Raw genomic sequence first — 15,891 nt, forward strand, 5'->3', positions numbered from 1 at the left:
TTTGCATAAATCAACGGACAGGCTTACAAATTATTATCAAAGATTGGAGGTAGTGACCAGATCTGAGCCAGACAAAACCTACAGAGATGATCTAATACTTGAGGAAACCTGTTAACATCTAGAGTCTACCACCCAAGTTAGTTCAGAATATTTAACTTGGGTCACTTTAAGCTGGAATCAACCTCCACTTACAGTGAGTGAAAAGCAAATAACATCCTGCAGAGGTGGCCAGTTTATCACAAAAAAAACCCACACACACCAATTCCCTAGAGTTCACATAATATTTCTTGGCATCGTGTGATAACCTTGATTAAAAATTTGATTTAAAAACGAGACCAATTTCCTAAGAATTCTTACATAACATACCAAATATGATTTTGCGTGTGTGTGTGGGTGTGTGTGTGTGTGTGTCTGCTTGTTGTCACCCATTAGCTGACAAATCCCTGCACCACCTCAGTGCTCAGGACCTCAAACGGATCACACACACACACACACACACACACACACACACACACACACACACACACACACACACACACACACACACACACACACACACACACACACACACACACACACACACACACACACACACACACACACACAGGAAAAGAAACAATGCGATTCCTTTTTAAGCTCCAGAAGCCTTGATGTCAAACATTTGGCAGTGGATGAGGAGTTCCTCAGCTTAAGATCAAAACAAACCCAAAAAGAGAAGAAGAAAAAAAAAGCAAGGCGGAGGGGTGGGGGGGGTGGGGAGGGGGGCGCGGGTTCTTCTCTTCTGTCGTCGACAAGACAGCAAGGCAATACTAACTTTTTCGTTTGTTTTGTTTTTTTACCCCTCACAAGAATCAGAAAACAGCAGTGAATGAAAAAGCTGAGGAGACAGCAGGACGAAGTGTCTCCAGAAGACAAGAGAGTAAAGAAAGCTGGTAGAGATCTTACCCGGAGAGCACAACACTCAGACCACCACATTTAAAGGGGAAGACGAAAAAAAAAAGGGTTTTATCTGTGACAATGTGAGGAGTCTCAACATGAGTTTGATGGGTCTGTTAGGAAAGGCCTCAAATCTACAATCTCTCGGATCCAGAGATTGAAAGTAAAAAAGTTGTGATGTTACCAACTATCTGAAGAAACGGTTCAACATTTTAAGAAAGCTGGTTATTTACCGTCTTTGTGAGCGTTATTATATACTTATAAACACTAAGGTCCAGTTTAGACGAAGTTTCAAGTGAAAATGCATCACTTTGGTGTTTTCGTTTCACAAAAGTGTCGCGTTCACACGGCAACGTTTTGAAAACGATGTACTTTTGATGTGAAATCGGTTGTTATTGTAATGAAACCAAACACACACAAAGAGCGACACGCTATAAACATTAACAGTTCATGTTTGCACCGAGCCACTAGTGAATTCATGGACAAAATGTTAAGTTCAGCAAACTAAAGGAAGATATATTTGAGTTGGGACGCAACATATTTTTTTGTGTGATACTAGGCAATTTATGCTGAGCCAGCAATAACACGATTTAACTTGTTGAAGGAGCATTAAGATGGAAGCTATTCGAGGGAAACAACTTGTGAGCTTATGTTTAAAAATAAAAAATCTCATTAGTTATGAGTTATTGAAGTGAGGATTATAAAACCTTGTTTTAAGTTGAACCAACTTGAGAAAATGAAAATAAAGCCTCAAATCTTGTTTTACGACGTACAGAAAACACAATTATTGAATATTTTTTTCCCCTGGAACTCTTGGCAAAGCAGTAGATACGATTATCCTCGAGAAATATGAATTCATACACAACAAGTCAGAGACTTTCAAATCCAAGTTAGAGGAAAATCAAAAAAAGATGAGTGCAACAACAGTGGACCGAGACAATCTTAACTACTTGCTTTAAGCTTTTTCATTTGCTTGAATGATGTCGCGTTGAAGAGACTCGCAGGGTGTTATGATGGAGAGGGAAAGAGCGAGAGACAATAACACAGAGAGAGAGAGAGAGAGAGTAAAGGGAAAGTCAAGGTGTCTCCTTCAAAGACAGACAGATATGATGAGAATTATTAAAAACAGAGTTTATGACAGAGTGAAGAAGATGAGAGAGTGTCTCGATGCAAGGACACGCGGTGTGACAAGGAAGGAGAGAGATGAGAGGAATGACGAAGGAAGAAAAATAGGCATGCCGTACTAACCTTGAGGCAAGACTGGGTAGAGCAGGAGACAACGTTGCATTGTAAAGATAAAAGAAAAGGAACGAGAGAGAGGGAGAGAGAGAGAGAGAAAGAGGAAAAGGTGAGAGGGGAAACAGAAGTTGAGTGCTAGGTTAGCCAGCTCCATTAATCTTTAAAGAACAGGGGAGGATGTGGAAGACAGAATCAGTGACGGAGAGACATAATTAGCCGGAGAGGGAGTGCAGGCAGGCCAGGCAGGCGGTCCAGTCACAGACACAGGTCAAAGCAGCGGTCCTCAAAGTGTGGGTCGGGGAGGTCAGGGTGAAATCCACGGTCCAGGAGGACGCCTTAAAAAATTTTTTTAAATTTACATTTTTATTAATGAAAGGTGTCCTGTAGACCAAAAAAAAAAAAAAAAAAAACCTTAAATGTAAAATCTAGGGATGTTGCGATATACATGATCTGATTTCTTAGAATCGAGTATCGGCTCGATACGTTCCAGATCTGACACTTGAATTTCCGTGTGATATTGATCTGAAAACTGGTTTTACAGTGCCCAGCTTAAACGTGTGTATTGATTCAGCACAGCTGCATTACAATCTGAACTGTATAACACTGGTTATACTAAACGAAGCTCTGAAACACAGGTACTGCAAATATCAAAAAAAAGTGTCTGTTAGGCTGTTTTGGCTTCAGTGGGGTTGAGCTGCTAAATTTACAGATCAATTACACATCCCTGGTAACAACAGTTGCAGACTATAGAAAAAGATCGATCAATTTTTAACTTAAAAGCAAGGACTCCTTCAGCAAATGAGTCAAACTGTTGTGGAGGACAGTTTGGGGTGTTGGGGGACAATATAGAGACTCACCCTCCCACACTTTGAGAACCTCTGTGTTAAAAGCAGGCGGTTGTTTCCAGTGAGGTTAGGAGTGTAACAGGTTTGGTTAATTGTTTTGACTCTGATTCCGTTCTAAAGTCAGTTTGTGCTGTGTTTATTCTCGCATGTCATGTGTCCTGTGTTTATAATACATCATGAAGAGAATGAAGTAAATGGAGTTCAAACCTAGGGATGTATTTATACTATTGCTACTGATAATTAATCACAGAGCAAACCCGAGTCATTTATAATAAGCCAGGAATCATTTGAATGAGCTCATCTTTCCCATTAAAGTTGATGAAGATTGTAAAACGACGACACAACTGAACTAAAACTTTACTCACTTCTGATTTTTAAGTGACGGCGATGAGCATTAACTTTATCCAGACTATTCGTTCTTGTCAATCTTTTGCTTAAAGTACTTTAATTTCCATTTTGTAAAACATTTACTGACTCTGGACTTAAACCAGCAGATCTCTAACATTTTCCTTTCACGTTCAACTTTGAAGGACGGAAAATGTTTGAGCCTTTATAGCAAAATTGGGAGAAGTATTATTTTTATTTCAGTAATCTATGTTGAATGAATTACAAAAAAAGTCTTTATTTATTTATTTATTTATTTCATGTAAAATCACTTTGTAACTATATTTAGAAAAGTGCTACACAAATACAATTATTATTATTTTATTATTGGCTTGTGCTAACCCTCGATTGTGTGCTGTATAAACTAATAAAAGATGTAATTGGTTATTCAGTATCAGTGGCGAGAGACAGGAAGTAATCTGTTATCGGTCCCAGTAGACAGGTACTGTGAATCCTTGTTTGTAACTAGAATTCATTTTATCCCAAACTTCATGTTGAGAACTGAACGTAAACATAAATGAAGACAAAATGAAAATATACAATAGTGAACATGTGCAATCTAAAAGGAATGACTATTGCAGGCTATTTATAAGGACGTTTCTCTTTAAAATTCCTCTGAAAATACATTTTTTTCGCCAATTGATCCTAACAACGGTTAAAAACAAAAGCTTTAAATATTAAAAAGAGGTATTTGCTCTGTAAAATTACATTTCCACTGGTGAAATTGGTTCACACACCGTGACGGGGGAGAGCGATTGTGACCCATGTTTTCACAAGGGTGAAATGGGTTTTAATACAGTTTTGGCAAAATATATTGGGTCTTAAAAACAACCAGTTCCGAACCGTTACACCCCCAGTGTTGATGATCACGAGAGGCCCGTTCACCTCAAATGACCTCAGCAAACATAGAAAAGCACGCACATACTTCAGATGATGAATTAAAAATTAACCCGTGAGTTGCAATCAAGGTGAATTATTTCCTCGGTGGCTTGGATGCAACACATGACTTCCTTCATGAGAAGTTTCCACCGAAAAGGCTCGAGACGGGCCATCGTCAAAACATGAAATCTGAAGGAATTTACTTCCTTAATCTGTTGATACTGAAGGTTCTCCACGCCATCCGTCCTCACATGTTTGGTTAAACTGGCAAAGTCTTAATTCCTGTGTGAGCTTATGCCTGAGAAGGGTCCATTACCAAACAATATAACAATAAACTTCTCCAGATTCTCTTTAGTCGGGTTGGAATTCTCTTCCAAACTTTCTGTTTTCTTACATTTCTCTTGTTTTTTTTGTTTTTTTTCCTTTTTCCCTTTCTAGTCTATTCTGTCAGTTTTGTTTTCTGCTCCCCAAATCATTTCATTTCTTTCTTTCCTCACATTTATTGCACTTTCCTCCCCCCCCCCCCCCCCTCTCTCCCTCTCTCTCTCTCTCTCTCTCTCTCTCTCTCTCTCTCTCTCTCTCTCTCTCTCTCATTGTTTTCCACTCCTCCATCCAAATCCTTTATTTTGGCCATCAGGGCAGATTTTCAGCTCCATTTCCCCTCAGTGTGAAGTCACTCAGTCTGCTCCAATTACTATCCTAGTTGCTGAAATAAAGAACCTGGTACCATTACAGCTGGATTCACACGAGAGGCGAGAGAAAAAGCTTGATTTTTTTCATTATTTTTTTTTTTTTTTTACCCGTTTCACCCTAATCTGATCTTTTCATCACCGGGGTTTCCTGCTACAGGCGAATTGTATTCCCCCTCCGACGTACCTGTTTGCTCGGGGCTAAGTCGTGTAACTCACAGCAGGTTTTTGTAGCTCAGGGATAAATTCAGAGTGTGTTCACTTAACACGACCAGGTCAGAGGTTCAGAGAAAAAATAAATAAAGGTGCAAAATTTTATGGCTGCAGAAATGTTTAAACATTTACAATGAGTAAGTGCATCAAATTTGTGAAATCTTCTCCGCCAAAAGTCCCCGGGGCCACCGTGATGATTTAAAAACACACACAAAATAAAAAAATCTATTTAAAAATCTGTTTTCAAGATGTCATAAACAGCCTTGTAGTTACGGCGGTGAGAACTACAGCAAATCCTGACCGAATAGCAGCTTTCATTTTATTACGTTCCCACAAAGTTCAGATATTAAATCTCAGTTTGTGAGAAGGTTTTATTTAATTCCACTGGGACGATGAAACATCTCTTTAATGCGCGTGATGTAAGCACTTAAAAACGTCAAAATGCAGCCGTAAACGTCTATTAAATTACAAAGTTGTCTATAAACTTAGCGCCGCTGTAAATCTGCATCTCAGGCTACTGGCAACACTAAATAACCCCCGCTGTTAAAACACACCAGCCTGAAGTCGCACTGCGTTGAATTATTAATGGTCTAATATTTTCGCTGGCCAGACAGAGAAAGGAAGGGTGGAGGGGGTGTGGGGGAGGAAATAACAGATTGCACTAAAATCATTAGTCTTAAAGCTGAAACGCTCAGAAAGAAGAAAGGCGAGTGGGAATGGGTGGAGACTGTGTCCAGAGGGAAAAAACTCCAGAGGGGTAAGATTAAAGAAACAGAAGGAGAAAAGACAGATTGTTGGTGAAAGTTCAAAAATCAAAGGCGTCTCTGGATAGGCCAGACGCCATGAGCCTCAAAAGATAAACTTCATTCTCACTACAGGAATGCGATTTATTTTCTGTTGATGAGGTCTCTGTCTTGCTTTTCTAATTTTTCTCTGTTGAGACATGAAACGTAACTTGACGAAGACAGGTAAACACGGAGTCAGAGTGGCATGCAGGCAGGCAAATAATCAGATTCAGACAGAAAGACAAATTCAGAGGCGGATATAGTGAAGAAATGTACACAAATAGGCCAGAAAGGTAGTTAGACACATTCATTTGTTATTACAAAAGAAAGAAAACAACATAAAAAAAAATATTTTGTGAGCTGTCCAAAATTCCTGATGTAAGAAAAAAAAAAGGGGGGGGGGGGGGGGGGGGGGTGTTAAACTCTGCAAGTCAAAGCATCCTCGGCTGAAAATAAAGCAAAAGTGAAGCAAGAAAACAGAGCCACTAAATGAAAGAGTTGCATCATTGACAGGAACAGAAAGCTCAAAGAGGCAGAACAGCAGCTCCGGTGCCAAACTGTGCCCTCGTTTTACAAACTTTTCAGCAGCTCGGCTTGTCATACCAACGGCAGAGAGCTCCGGCACATGCTCAGATGTCTCAACGTACGACTGGAAACCCGATTTCAAAACTTGTTCTTCAATTTAAAGAAAATTAAAAAAAAAAAAATAACATTTTAATTAGCTATAAAAGAGAAGTAATGCTGCAACTCTTTGATAGTGTTCATTAGTGTACGTAATCAACCGTGTCCCATGTGGAAAAGACGTGTAACGAAAACAAATTCCTGCAAAAACGATGATTTATTTTTTTTATATATCCCCAAACGATGTCACATCTTAAATTACTGCTGTGTTCATTAGTTGCCCTTTTCCACATGGGGGAGTTTCTTTCGTCTTCATTAAATAAATTAGTGTTCTCGTGTCTTTCTCGTGCAGTAGTCAGACCACTCAGTGACTGACGGGGCCACCAGCCACTCACGTGCCCAGGTAGTCCCACACCAGCCCCCCCATTGGCTGCTGAGCGGCAGCAGGGGGAGGGGCCTGTTTTCGCGACGGCTGGGAATGCCACAAATGGGAAGCGGAGGGATTTCTGGGATGTCGTGGGCGCAGTCACACGCAAAAACGTAAAAAACGCATTCACGCCGATGTAGAACCACGTGTGTGTGTGTGTGTGTGTGTGTGTGTGTGTGTGTGTGTGTGTGTGTGTGTGTGTGTGTGTATACGTGTTGACACACACACACACACACACACACACACACATCGTGGATGAGGTGTGATGACAATGATGAGGTATAAGAAATGAAGCAGAAAATGACGGGAGGGAAGGAGAAGGTCGAGGATGGAGGAAGAGATGAGCGAGAACCCATGAGTTAATGTTACAGCGAAGATTTAAAAAGCTCAAACTGCATGAAACTGAAGAGACAATGGACAACAGGGTTGAGGACTTTGGTCAAAAATGTAAGAAAGCACAATACTTTCATTGATTTATATTCTGACAGACGGGGAAAAGAAGCAGAAGTTATTCAGGTGAAGTCTTCTCTGCCCAGTGGGAATTGTTTCCATAAATCTCTCCCTCCCATCCCTTACCTCTCCAATTCATGGATCTTCTTCTCCTTGTCGTTCTTTTCGTTCTCCATCTCCCTGAGGATCTCCAGGAGTCTCTCCACCTCGGAATGGGCTTTCCCAGCGTCCTCTTTGTGCTGGCTCACTTCCTGCTCCAGGCAGGCGATGCGCTCGGAGAGTTCAGTGTTGGCCTGCGACTCGGTCACGGCGCTGTGAGCCTGGAACGCAAACTCGCCGTTACAAACGAAGCCGACGCTCAACACGAGGTGGCCACTGTTTGATGAGGACATGCTGACAATAACATACCCAAAGGCTGCGTGCGTCGTTAAATGAATAAGATGACTTTTTATAGAACTTTTTGAGAAACCAGACACAAGATGTGTGATCAGGTCTTTAGAGGAACAACATGTGATTTGTTTACATGTTAATGCATTCATGCATATAGTACTTAACTGCAGTTTTTAATGTAAAATGGTAAGAAAAACATAAATTAAACAATATTGGAAAGGAAATATTATTGCATCCTGTTTTGGATAATATAACGTAAAATAAATCCAATTATTTTCTTTAATTTGAATGAATCTGCAGCTTCCTCCAGGTTCCCCTCGAACACATCCCATATATCTACACACAAATGAATGTATGATATATCATATATGTGTAATATATAATGCACCTTTAACCTTCACAACGACACTTAAAACGCTTATATATACTTATAACTAAATGCTATATTGGCTCAGGTTCAGTGGGGAGAGAGAGTCAGGTTTAGGCCAAGAGGGTTGCTGGTTCATATCCCATTATGTTCATCTACATTAGTAGCATTTCCGACATGAAAATGTAGTTGGAGGGCTTTGTCGTGCTGAAATACCCTTGGAAAGACACACATTTTAGTGGGCGGGAGCAGAAAAGAAAACTGTACTAAAGATAAATAGCACTACAAACTGGGCAGATGCTCCGCAGCTTGAAACGATGACATGCTGACGATTGGCTGATTGTTTTGTTTTTCAACACCTCATTTCACCAAAATGACAAAGCCTCAAACAGGTGAGCTGTTAGGAATATTCTCTTACAACTGTGAATTTGGAATAAGTTCATTTTCTTCTGGGTAGTTCAGTGTTTTTGTCTCCACGGGCCAGAAAACACCCCCCCTCTCCCCCCCTCCCAAAAAAAATCCAGAGAATTCTGTTTCATGTAAAGATGAGCGCCAACATAAAAAGGTAATGTTAAAAAAAACAACAAAAAAACCCCGAATTAAACCGAGCTGCAGTGGCTTTTATATTCCTCCAGCTTTGCTCCGGCTCCACAGAAGATAGAGAAAATGAGGAAAAGGGAGAAAATGAAATAAAACAAAGAAAAACAAAACAAGTTATAACCGGCTTGGAGGTTAGCGCAGCTGTGTGTGTTTCCCAGAAGCAAATGTTGCTCTTGGGACGGACCGTGTGTGTGTGTGTGTGTGTGTGTGTGTGTGTGTGTGTGTGTGTGTGTGTGTGTGTGTGTGTGTGTGTGTGTGTGTGTGTGTGTGTGTGTGTGTGTATACGATACATAAACCCTATTAGCTTTGGAAGACTACGAGCGTTTTTACAGGTTGTTATGTGGAGAGAAAATGTTTGGGTGTCTGACGATAGAGGACGATCAGGACGGAGACGTGAGGGAGAAAGACAAATAGAAGATTGAAGAAAGAAACATCACGTACACAAAACTGCCCGGACAATGTCTTTATACTAATTCTAGTTCAAATAGAAGAAAAGAAAAAGAAACTAAGAAAGAATCTTGCATGAAAGAAACACCAGTGAATTCAGTGACACCTCTGCAAAAATCCACCCGTTTATGTGTTTGTTATAGATTTTCTGTCTCTCTCACACACACACACACACACACACACACACACACAAACACGCACACACACACACACACACCTGGACACACACTTTCAGGGTGTTGGTGTTGTCTTCTCAAGTCTGTGAAAATGATTGCAAGGTTGTCAGCAAGCTGTCACACACAGCATTTGGTGAGCTGCTGTGTGGGAGATGTGATATGCGATATGCGCACACACACAAAAACGCACACACACACACACACACACACACACACACACACACACACACACACACACACACACACACACACGCGCACTCAAACTTCATGACTCTCATATATTAAATGTGACCTAATTGACTTTTTGTCCCGATAGTGTCTCATTCTAAAGCGTCTTTGGTAAATCCGTCAATAATCCTTGAATCTCCTCAACTCTGTGATGTTTTCACGGTTTACCTTCTTCAGCTGGTTCTCCAGTTTGATGCACTCCTCTTTCTTCTGCTCCATAACGATTTCCAGACTCTTCAGCCTGCTGTCCTTCTTCAGACTGGAGGAGGCCAGAGAGGAAGCCTTCTCCTTCAGGTCCAGCACTGATGTCTGCCAGAAATATAAGAAATATCCCCGTCATTTCTGGTTGACATTGTGGATATTCCTACTTAGATTCCATCCATTTTATAAACTGCTTTTTTACAGCTTGTTTTCTTTTTGCAAACGCAGGGAAAACATGCAAACTTTACACGGGGAGTCGCTCAATTTAACCAAAACCGACAAATACACCAAAATCTGGCCTTCTATTCATATTGACTCCTATTATTTCAAGAGTCAATTAAATAAACTTCAATTATGAGACATTTATTGTCTCTTTGTTTAAACCTGAACAATCTATCTATTCAAACCTGTGTGCTCATTTCACCCGCATATATACTGTTTTGATTTTACCTTTATTTATGTCTATATTTATTAAGCTGATTCTGTGTGCCTGTCTCTTTAAGAGGTGAGGTGCCGGTTTAAATTAAAATTTTCACACAAAACCCAAAAAGCGATGTGTGTTGTTCAAAACCGCCTCATCAAAACGTGACAAAACTTCGGGAATCGAGTGCAATGATTTTTGTTAACGATAGAAATAAACCATTTCCGCATAAATCGCAAAAAAAAAAAATAAAAAAAAATTGTCAAATCAAAGCAGATTGGATTTTAGTAGAAAAAAAAAAACACAAAATGGAGGGGATACTAGTCAGCAGAGAACGAAAGGCACACACAAGATTTCATCAGACATTTTCTAGTTTGGGTTCATTGTTTTTGCATGAGTTTTGTGAAAAACGCCTGTAAACACACTCCGCCTTACATAAAGCTGATATTTGAGGAAAAGTTCTGCAGAGTAAACTTAGTTTTTAGGAAGACATGAATTAGATTTACCATTTTAAAAAAAATTAATCATTAAACAGCTGTTTTAAGAAAAAATCTGAAATACAAGTATTTGGCACGCTCATATTTTCCTCTTTATATGCAGTAACGTATTAGTATATGTGTAACATCCTACAGTCTCCAGAGTCCTCAGCCTAGTCCTCACACAGATCTCCTGCCTCACTAGTTTCAATATAGATATCACTGATCCTCAGTCCGTTATTCAAAACTATTGAAATGCAGCAATTTAGAGCGTTAAACCGCTTTTTGTTTAAAACAACATTCAGCTTGTTTCTGAGGCCACTGTGCTGTTGTTACGCAGAACTCAGTATAACTGAGTATTTGGGAATAATAGCCCGTCCAATATGGTTTCAACAGGATCTCGACTAAACTTCTTCCTCTCCTGCTGCAGTGAGAATGAAATAAGTTCATGTTGCTTATAATAAGTCAAAACGTCTGCCAATAAAACTATGGGAAAACAGTTCCAACGGTCACGATGCAGAGTCTTCTCCGTACGTTTCACTGAAAGCGAACTTGTTCGCTCACTTTTCAAGCGCGATGAAGTATTTAGGCTCAAAACAAGACAAATACACTTGGAACGGGTTTTGAGTTGTTGCAGCGTTGTGGACGTCGCCGCGCTGATATTTATGTCCGCGGTGAACTCCAGAGGTACAACGCTGTTATGATTACACACAGGAATTCTCATCAACGCCACATAACGCCTAGAAAATATATTTCAAGCTGTAAAAAACTTGGATCAAACCTTGAAGCTTTTCTTTCCACAGTTAAGTGATTGACTTCATCCCCTGTTCATCAAAATGTTTCCCATGACCTGTCTCTCTCTCTCTCTCTCTCTCTGTCTCTCTCTCTCTCTCTCTCTCTCTCTCTCTCTCTCTCTCTCTCTCTCTCTCCCAGGCTCAACCCCACCATCCGTGAAGCCTCTCGTTCCCTTTCTTTTCGGCTCTTTTCCTCTTTTGGTAGGGGCAGTGAAACAGAAACCAGAAGGAGAGACACTCAGACGTGTAATTTTACCCTTGACTGACAACACCAACTCCAGACTGCGGATCATCGTGTTTGACCGGGAACTCGCCGCTCACTCCGAATATATTTAGGTACACATATATACTGCTGTTTGTCAGGAAAAAAAAAAAAACCCACATCTGCATTTAGCGGCGCGGGGATGAGCGCTTGTGTTCTCCCAGTTTTCCCATGTATTCATAAAAACTCAAAGTACACAAAACGTCTGCAACAGGTTTTATGAGTCCGTCGCCGCTAAAAATAGATCAAGAGTCCCAGTTAGGAAAAGATGCATAATAATTGTTATATAATTTGTGGATTTACAAAACAGATTAACATCGGCTGTTACATTCATAGATCAGATGAATATTCGATCAGTTGATTCGGTTATTTTTTATCTAAGAGCGAAACAGAAATACGACATTGAGACGTTTTTATTTGGTTGAGACTTGTATACAAGTTGTTCAATATAGGCGTGCTGGGATAGTGGTTAACACTTGTGTGGGGTTTTTTCTTTACTCTGTATAAAGTCCAAATACATGTGAAGGATGTTAATTAGTGACTATGAGTTGCCTGAGTGAGAGCGTGTGTCTCTCAGTGTTCCTCAAATTTACTTCTTCTTTATTATTTATTATTCTTTATCTAATATCTTATTTAATATTGGATTTGTCGATCCAAAATCCAGAATTGATCACGTTAAAATGGCACTGAATTACAGGAGTTTTGTTAAATGTGAGTTGTTGAAGTCACACAGGGCAGATGTTTCTATGTTTATGTGAGCATCATTAAACTTAAAGTGTAATCCAGTAGTTATCCGTTGTAATCGAAGTAAATCACAATGCCGTAGACATCGTCAGGTACATAAGAGGAAATCTCCTCTTCACGTCATAAGTGATGATTAACCCTTTCCTGGACCTTCAAATGCGAAAGAGTGAAGTGAGAGAAAAGAAGAGCCGAGCTTATAACTACGTCAGCGGTCTGCGGTTTATTGTAATTCTCCTGCGGGGACGCCCGGGCCGCTGCGGGGTGAGACGACAGCAAACCCAAACTCAAACTGCTTTGTCATTCTCCGCCTCTGCTGTGGCGCTTCTGTACGAATCACAAAGGTCACAGCGAGAGGCGCTCGCCTCTGATCATTGTTTCCGTTGGTTTTGAGCCTTGCATTTTGTTGCCAAGGGAACACGGCTGTTATGTTGTTGCAGGGACCTTGGGAGGGTTTGAGGGCTTTTTTTTTTGTTTTTGTTTTTGGTAAAGTGATAGATCAATCAGGTTTTCTTGACAGGAGCGCAGAGCTGGAGAGGAGAAAGGGAGCTCCTCCGTGTGGCGCCTACCTCCCGGTCAGCCAGGTCAGCCTGCAGCTGGGAGACTTTCTCCCTCAGCTCCTTCAGCTCCTTCTTGCTGGACTCCATTTCCTCTCCCTTTTCCCTCTCCTCCCTTTCCCGCTGCTCCTTCAAACGCTCGATGATACGCTCCTGGACGTGAAGGAATGGGAGGAAGAGAGGAGAGAAAACGAGGAAGGGGAGGAGGGAGGGGTAATAGGTAGTCAAGGTAGAGGGAGTGGGATGGAAAAAGAGAAACACAGAGAATAAAATCACCTCATACACTCCAGAAGTCACTCACAGTCACTCAATATCGAGTTTCTATACTAATAACAGTTGCATTAAACTTTATGTACATGGCAGCTCTGACAGGATCTAACAGCCAACAGTGATTTTAGACACGTAATATGTTTTGGCAGCAGATGTAAAATTCACAACCAGTAAAACACAAGCGCTGCTCTCCAGAGCGACACAGCAACACAGCGGCCAGTTCAAGGAAAAGTACAAAAGTTCACACATAAAAATTTTCTTTCTTTTTTTTTTTTTTTAAAAAGCAGCACACAGACCCAAAGTGCAACGACGTGCGTTGCTCAAACCGCCTCTTTGTGAGGATGAGGTTGAGTTTCATTTCTTCACACTGATGACACTTTGGCCCGGTTTAAAGACTCAAATCATTAGATTCACATGACAATAATGTTAACAGCCAACCAATCCAGATATTTGCTTTTTCTAATTAAACTACTTCTTTGGGAGCCATAAAACATCAGAAAACAGACATAATCACCTTAAAAGCAACTTCAAACTCCATAACCACTGAGGCTTAACCACCACATAAAGACGAGAGCAACAATCCCTCGTACACGAGTGGCTGGAATCAGGCATGTTTTTCTACTTCGGCCTCAAGAAAGCATTTAGTTTCTTGAACATGATTCAAAAACTGTAAATAATGTGATGCGGAGCAAAATATGACTTAAAAAGCTGTTGAACTCAGGCTAAAGTTAGGTCTTCGCAATACAGATTTGGATCCACGATTTAGGAAAATAATGTTGCACGTGCATGATGAAGTCTTCACATTTCTACATTTCTTTCTAATATATAAGTATACTGTACTTAAAAGGCGCCGCATGTGTAATGAAAGTAATGTGACTTTTATACACTAGGTGGCAGAAGTGAGTCACACAAGCAGCCAGTTTGGAGCTACTGAATTTAGAGTTGTTGCGCTCGCTGGTTAAATAACCACAATAAGTTCAGAACAACACATGGACAACAATAGAATTACATTATGACTAATCTTTTATTTTTATTTTGCACGCTGTTTAAAAATATATATATATATAATTATAATATTTCATAAACTTGTTAAACTTGTTTTCACTTTTATGATATTTTAAAGTTTGTAATAATCTTATTTAGGACCATTAATATGTAATAAGCTCAGTTTTACAGTTAAAAGTGACTAAACTCAAACTCACTTCACAATTTAAAGCCTGTGGATGTTTGTAAATACATTTATGGTACTAAAATCCAACAATTTAATGAAGGATCACAATGCAAATTATGAAAAAGTGTTGATGATAAAGAGCAAAAGATAATTTTTGACTTACGTTGGAACAAATGTCAAGAAAAGAGGAGGTTATCAGACTTGCCAGGTCAAGGTTTAAGGACATTTTTTTTTTTTTTACAAAATAATCTGAACATCTTAACACGTGTTGCTGCTAATGTGTACCGAAAAAAAAACTAAACTCAACACAAGTCTTAAATCATAAAATACATACAAAAATGGCCAGTGTAAAACTGAAGTCCCGGACAGGACAGAAAAAAAAAGGAGTGAACATAATTTTTTTTTTTACACAACTTTTAAATGTAACACTCGCGTTGAAAAACAGTGTGTTTTTGGATAATAAAAAAAAGAGAATAAAGTCGGGGGGGAAAAAGCCAGACAACAAGGTAACCCTGGAAACATGAAGGAAAAAGCTAAAGTTATTAAAAGGCACCAAAACAAGGAAAACGAAGGGGAAAAAGTTCTTTGAGTGGAAGTCGCCAGCTGGGTCGAGGCTGCCAACAGTCGCACGTCACAGCAGACACTCTGATTATTAGCCACTGGACAATTAATAGACCTGTTTCCTGTGCGTGTGTCAGGAAGCCGAATGAGTTTGTAACATAACCGCGCGCAACTGTACAAGAATATAGTCCCATCAAACACCCTAAAGCAGTCGGCTGGCGTGCGCGTCACTGGTGCGTTTCCCAGAATGGGGCTCTGGGCTCCTCAGAAAGCAGCTTGAAGAGTTATAAAACAGTTATAAAACAGTTATAAAAACAGTTATAAAAACAGGTGCTGCTTTGCCGCTGCGCGACGTGAATGCTCAGGTTCAGACCCGTAGCCGTGACCGATGAGTTAGTTTGAGCCATGTGGCCGCGCGTTGGACAGTCCCTAATCTTTTAATAACACAGGCTGTGAAATATTTGATAATAAAACAGGCCGTGTGATTATTGGTCCATTTCCATTCGTCCAGAGTCATTTGGTCATCGTGTGGGTGGTCGGTGGTTTCGCTCATAGAGGCTTTTTATTAATGTAACCTTGCTCCAGAGCTGACCCGTGGCTGACCAGCAGTGTGTGTGTGTGTGTGTGTGTGTGTGTGTGTGTGTGTGTGTGTGTGTGTGTGTGTGTGTGTGTGCGTGTACCTTCTCAGACAGAGCCTCCTCCAGGGTTCCCAGCGCGGTGTCTGTGTTGGAGGTGTCTGTTTGCAAAGACTTGACTCTGTC

General features: G+C 40.4%; 1 protein-coding gene across 4 annotated transcripts in view; it reads right to left on the reverse strand.

The window, feature by feature from the left end:
* LOC308127259 (ELKS/Rab6-interacting/CAST family member 1-like) overlaps positions 1 to 15,891 on the reverse strand; it is a 133,187-nt gene that overhangs the window by 76,870 nt on the left and 40,426 nt on the right. For all 4 annotated transcript variants that reach the window (XR_013936489.1, XM_080492183.1, XM_080492182.1 and 1 more), the window contains 4 exons: positions 15,811 to 15,891; positions 13,141 to 13,281; positions 9,845 to 9,985; positions 7,595 to 7,788 (listed from right to left, as the gene is read on the reverse strand). The exon at positions 15,811 to 15,891 is cut by the window's right edge and continues 57 nt beyond it. Coding sequence is in view for 3 of the 4 variants with exons in the window: in XM_080492183.1 (XP_080348309.1) it covers positions 7,595 to 7,788; positions 9,845 to 9,985; positions 13,141 to 13,281; positions 15,811 to 15,891 (557 nt within the window). In the remaining variant the exon portion in view is untranslated. The remainder of the gene's footprint in view (positions 1 to 7,594; positions 7,789 to 9,844; positions 9,986 to 13,140; positions 13,282 to 15,810) is intronic.

Source organism: Lipophrys pholis (assembly GCF_963383615.2).
Source record: "Lipophrys pholis genome assembly, chromosome: 22".
In the NCBI taxonomy this organism is placed as follows: Eukaryota; Metazoa; Chordata; class Actinopteri; order Blenniiformes; family Blenniidae; genus Lipophrys; species Lipophrys pholis.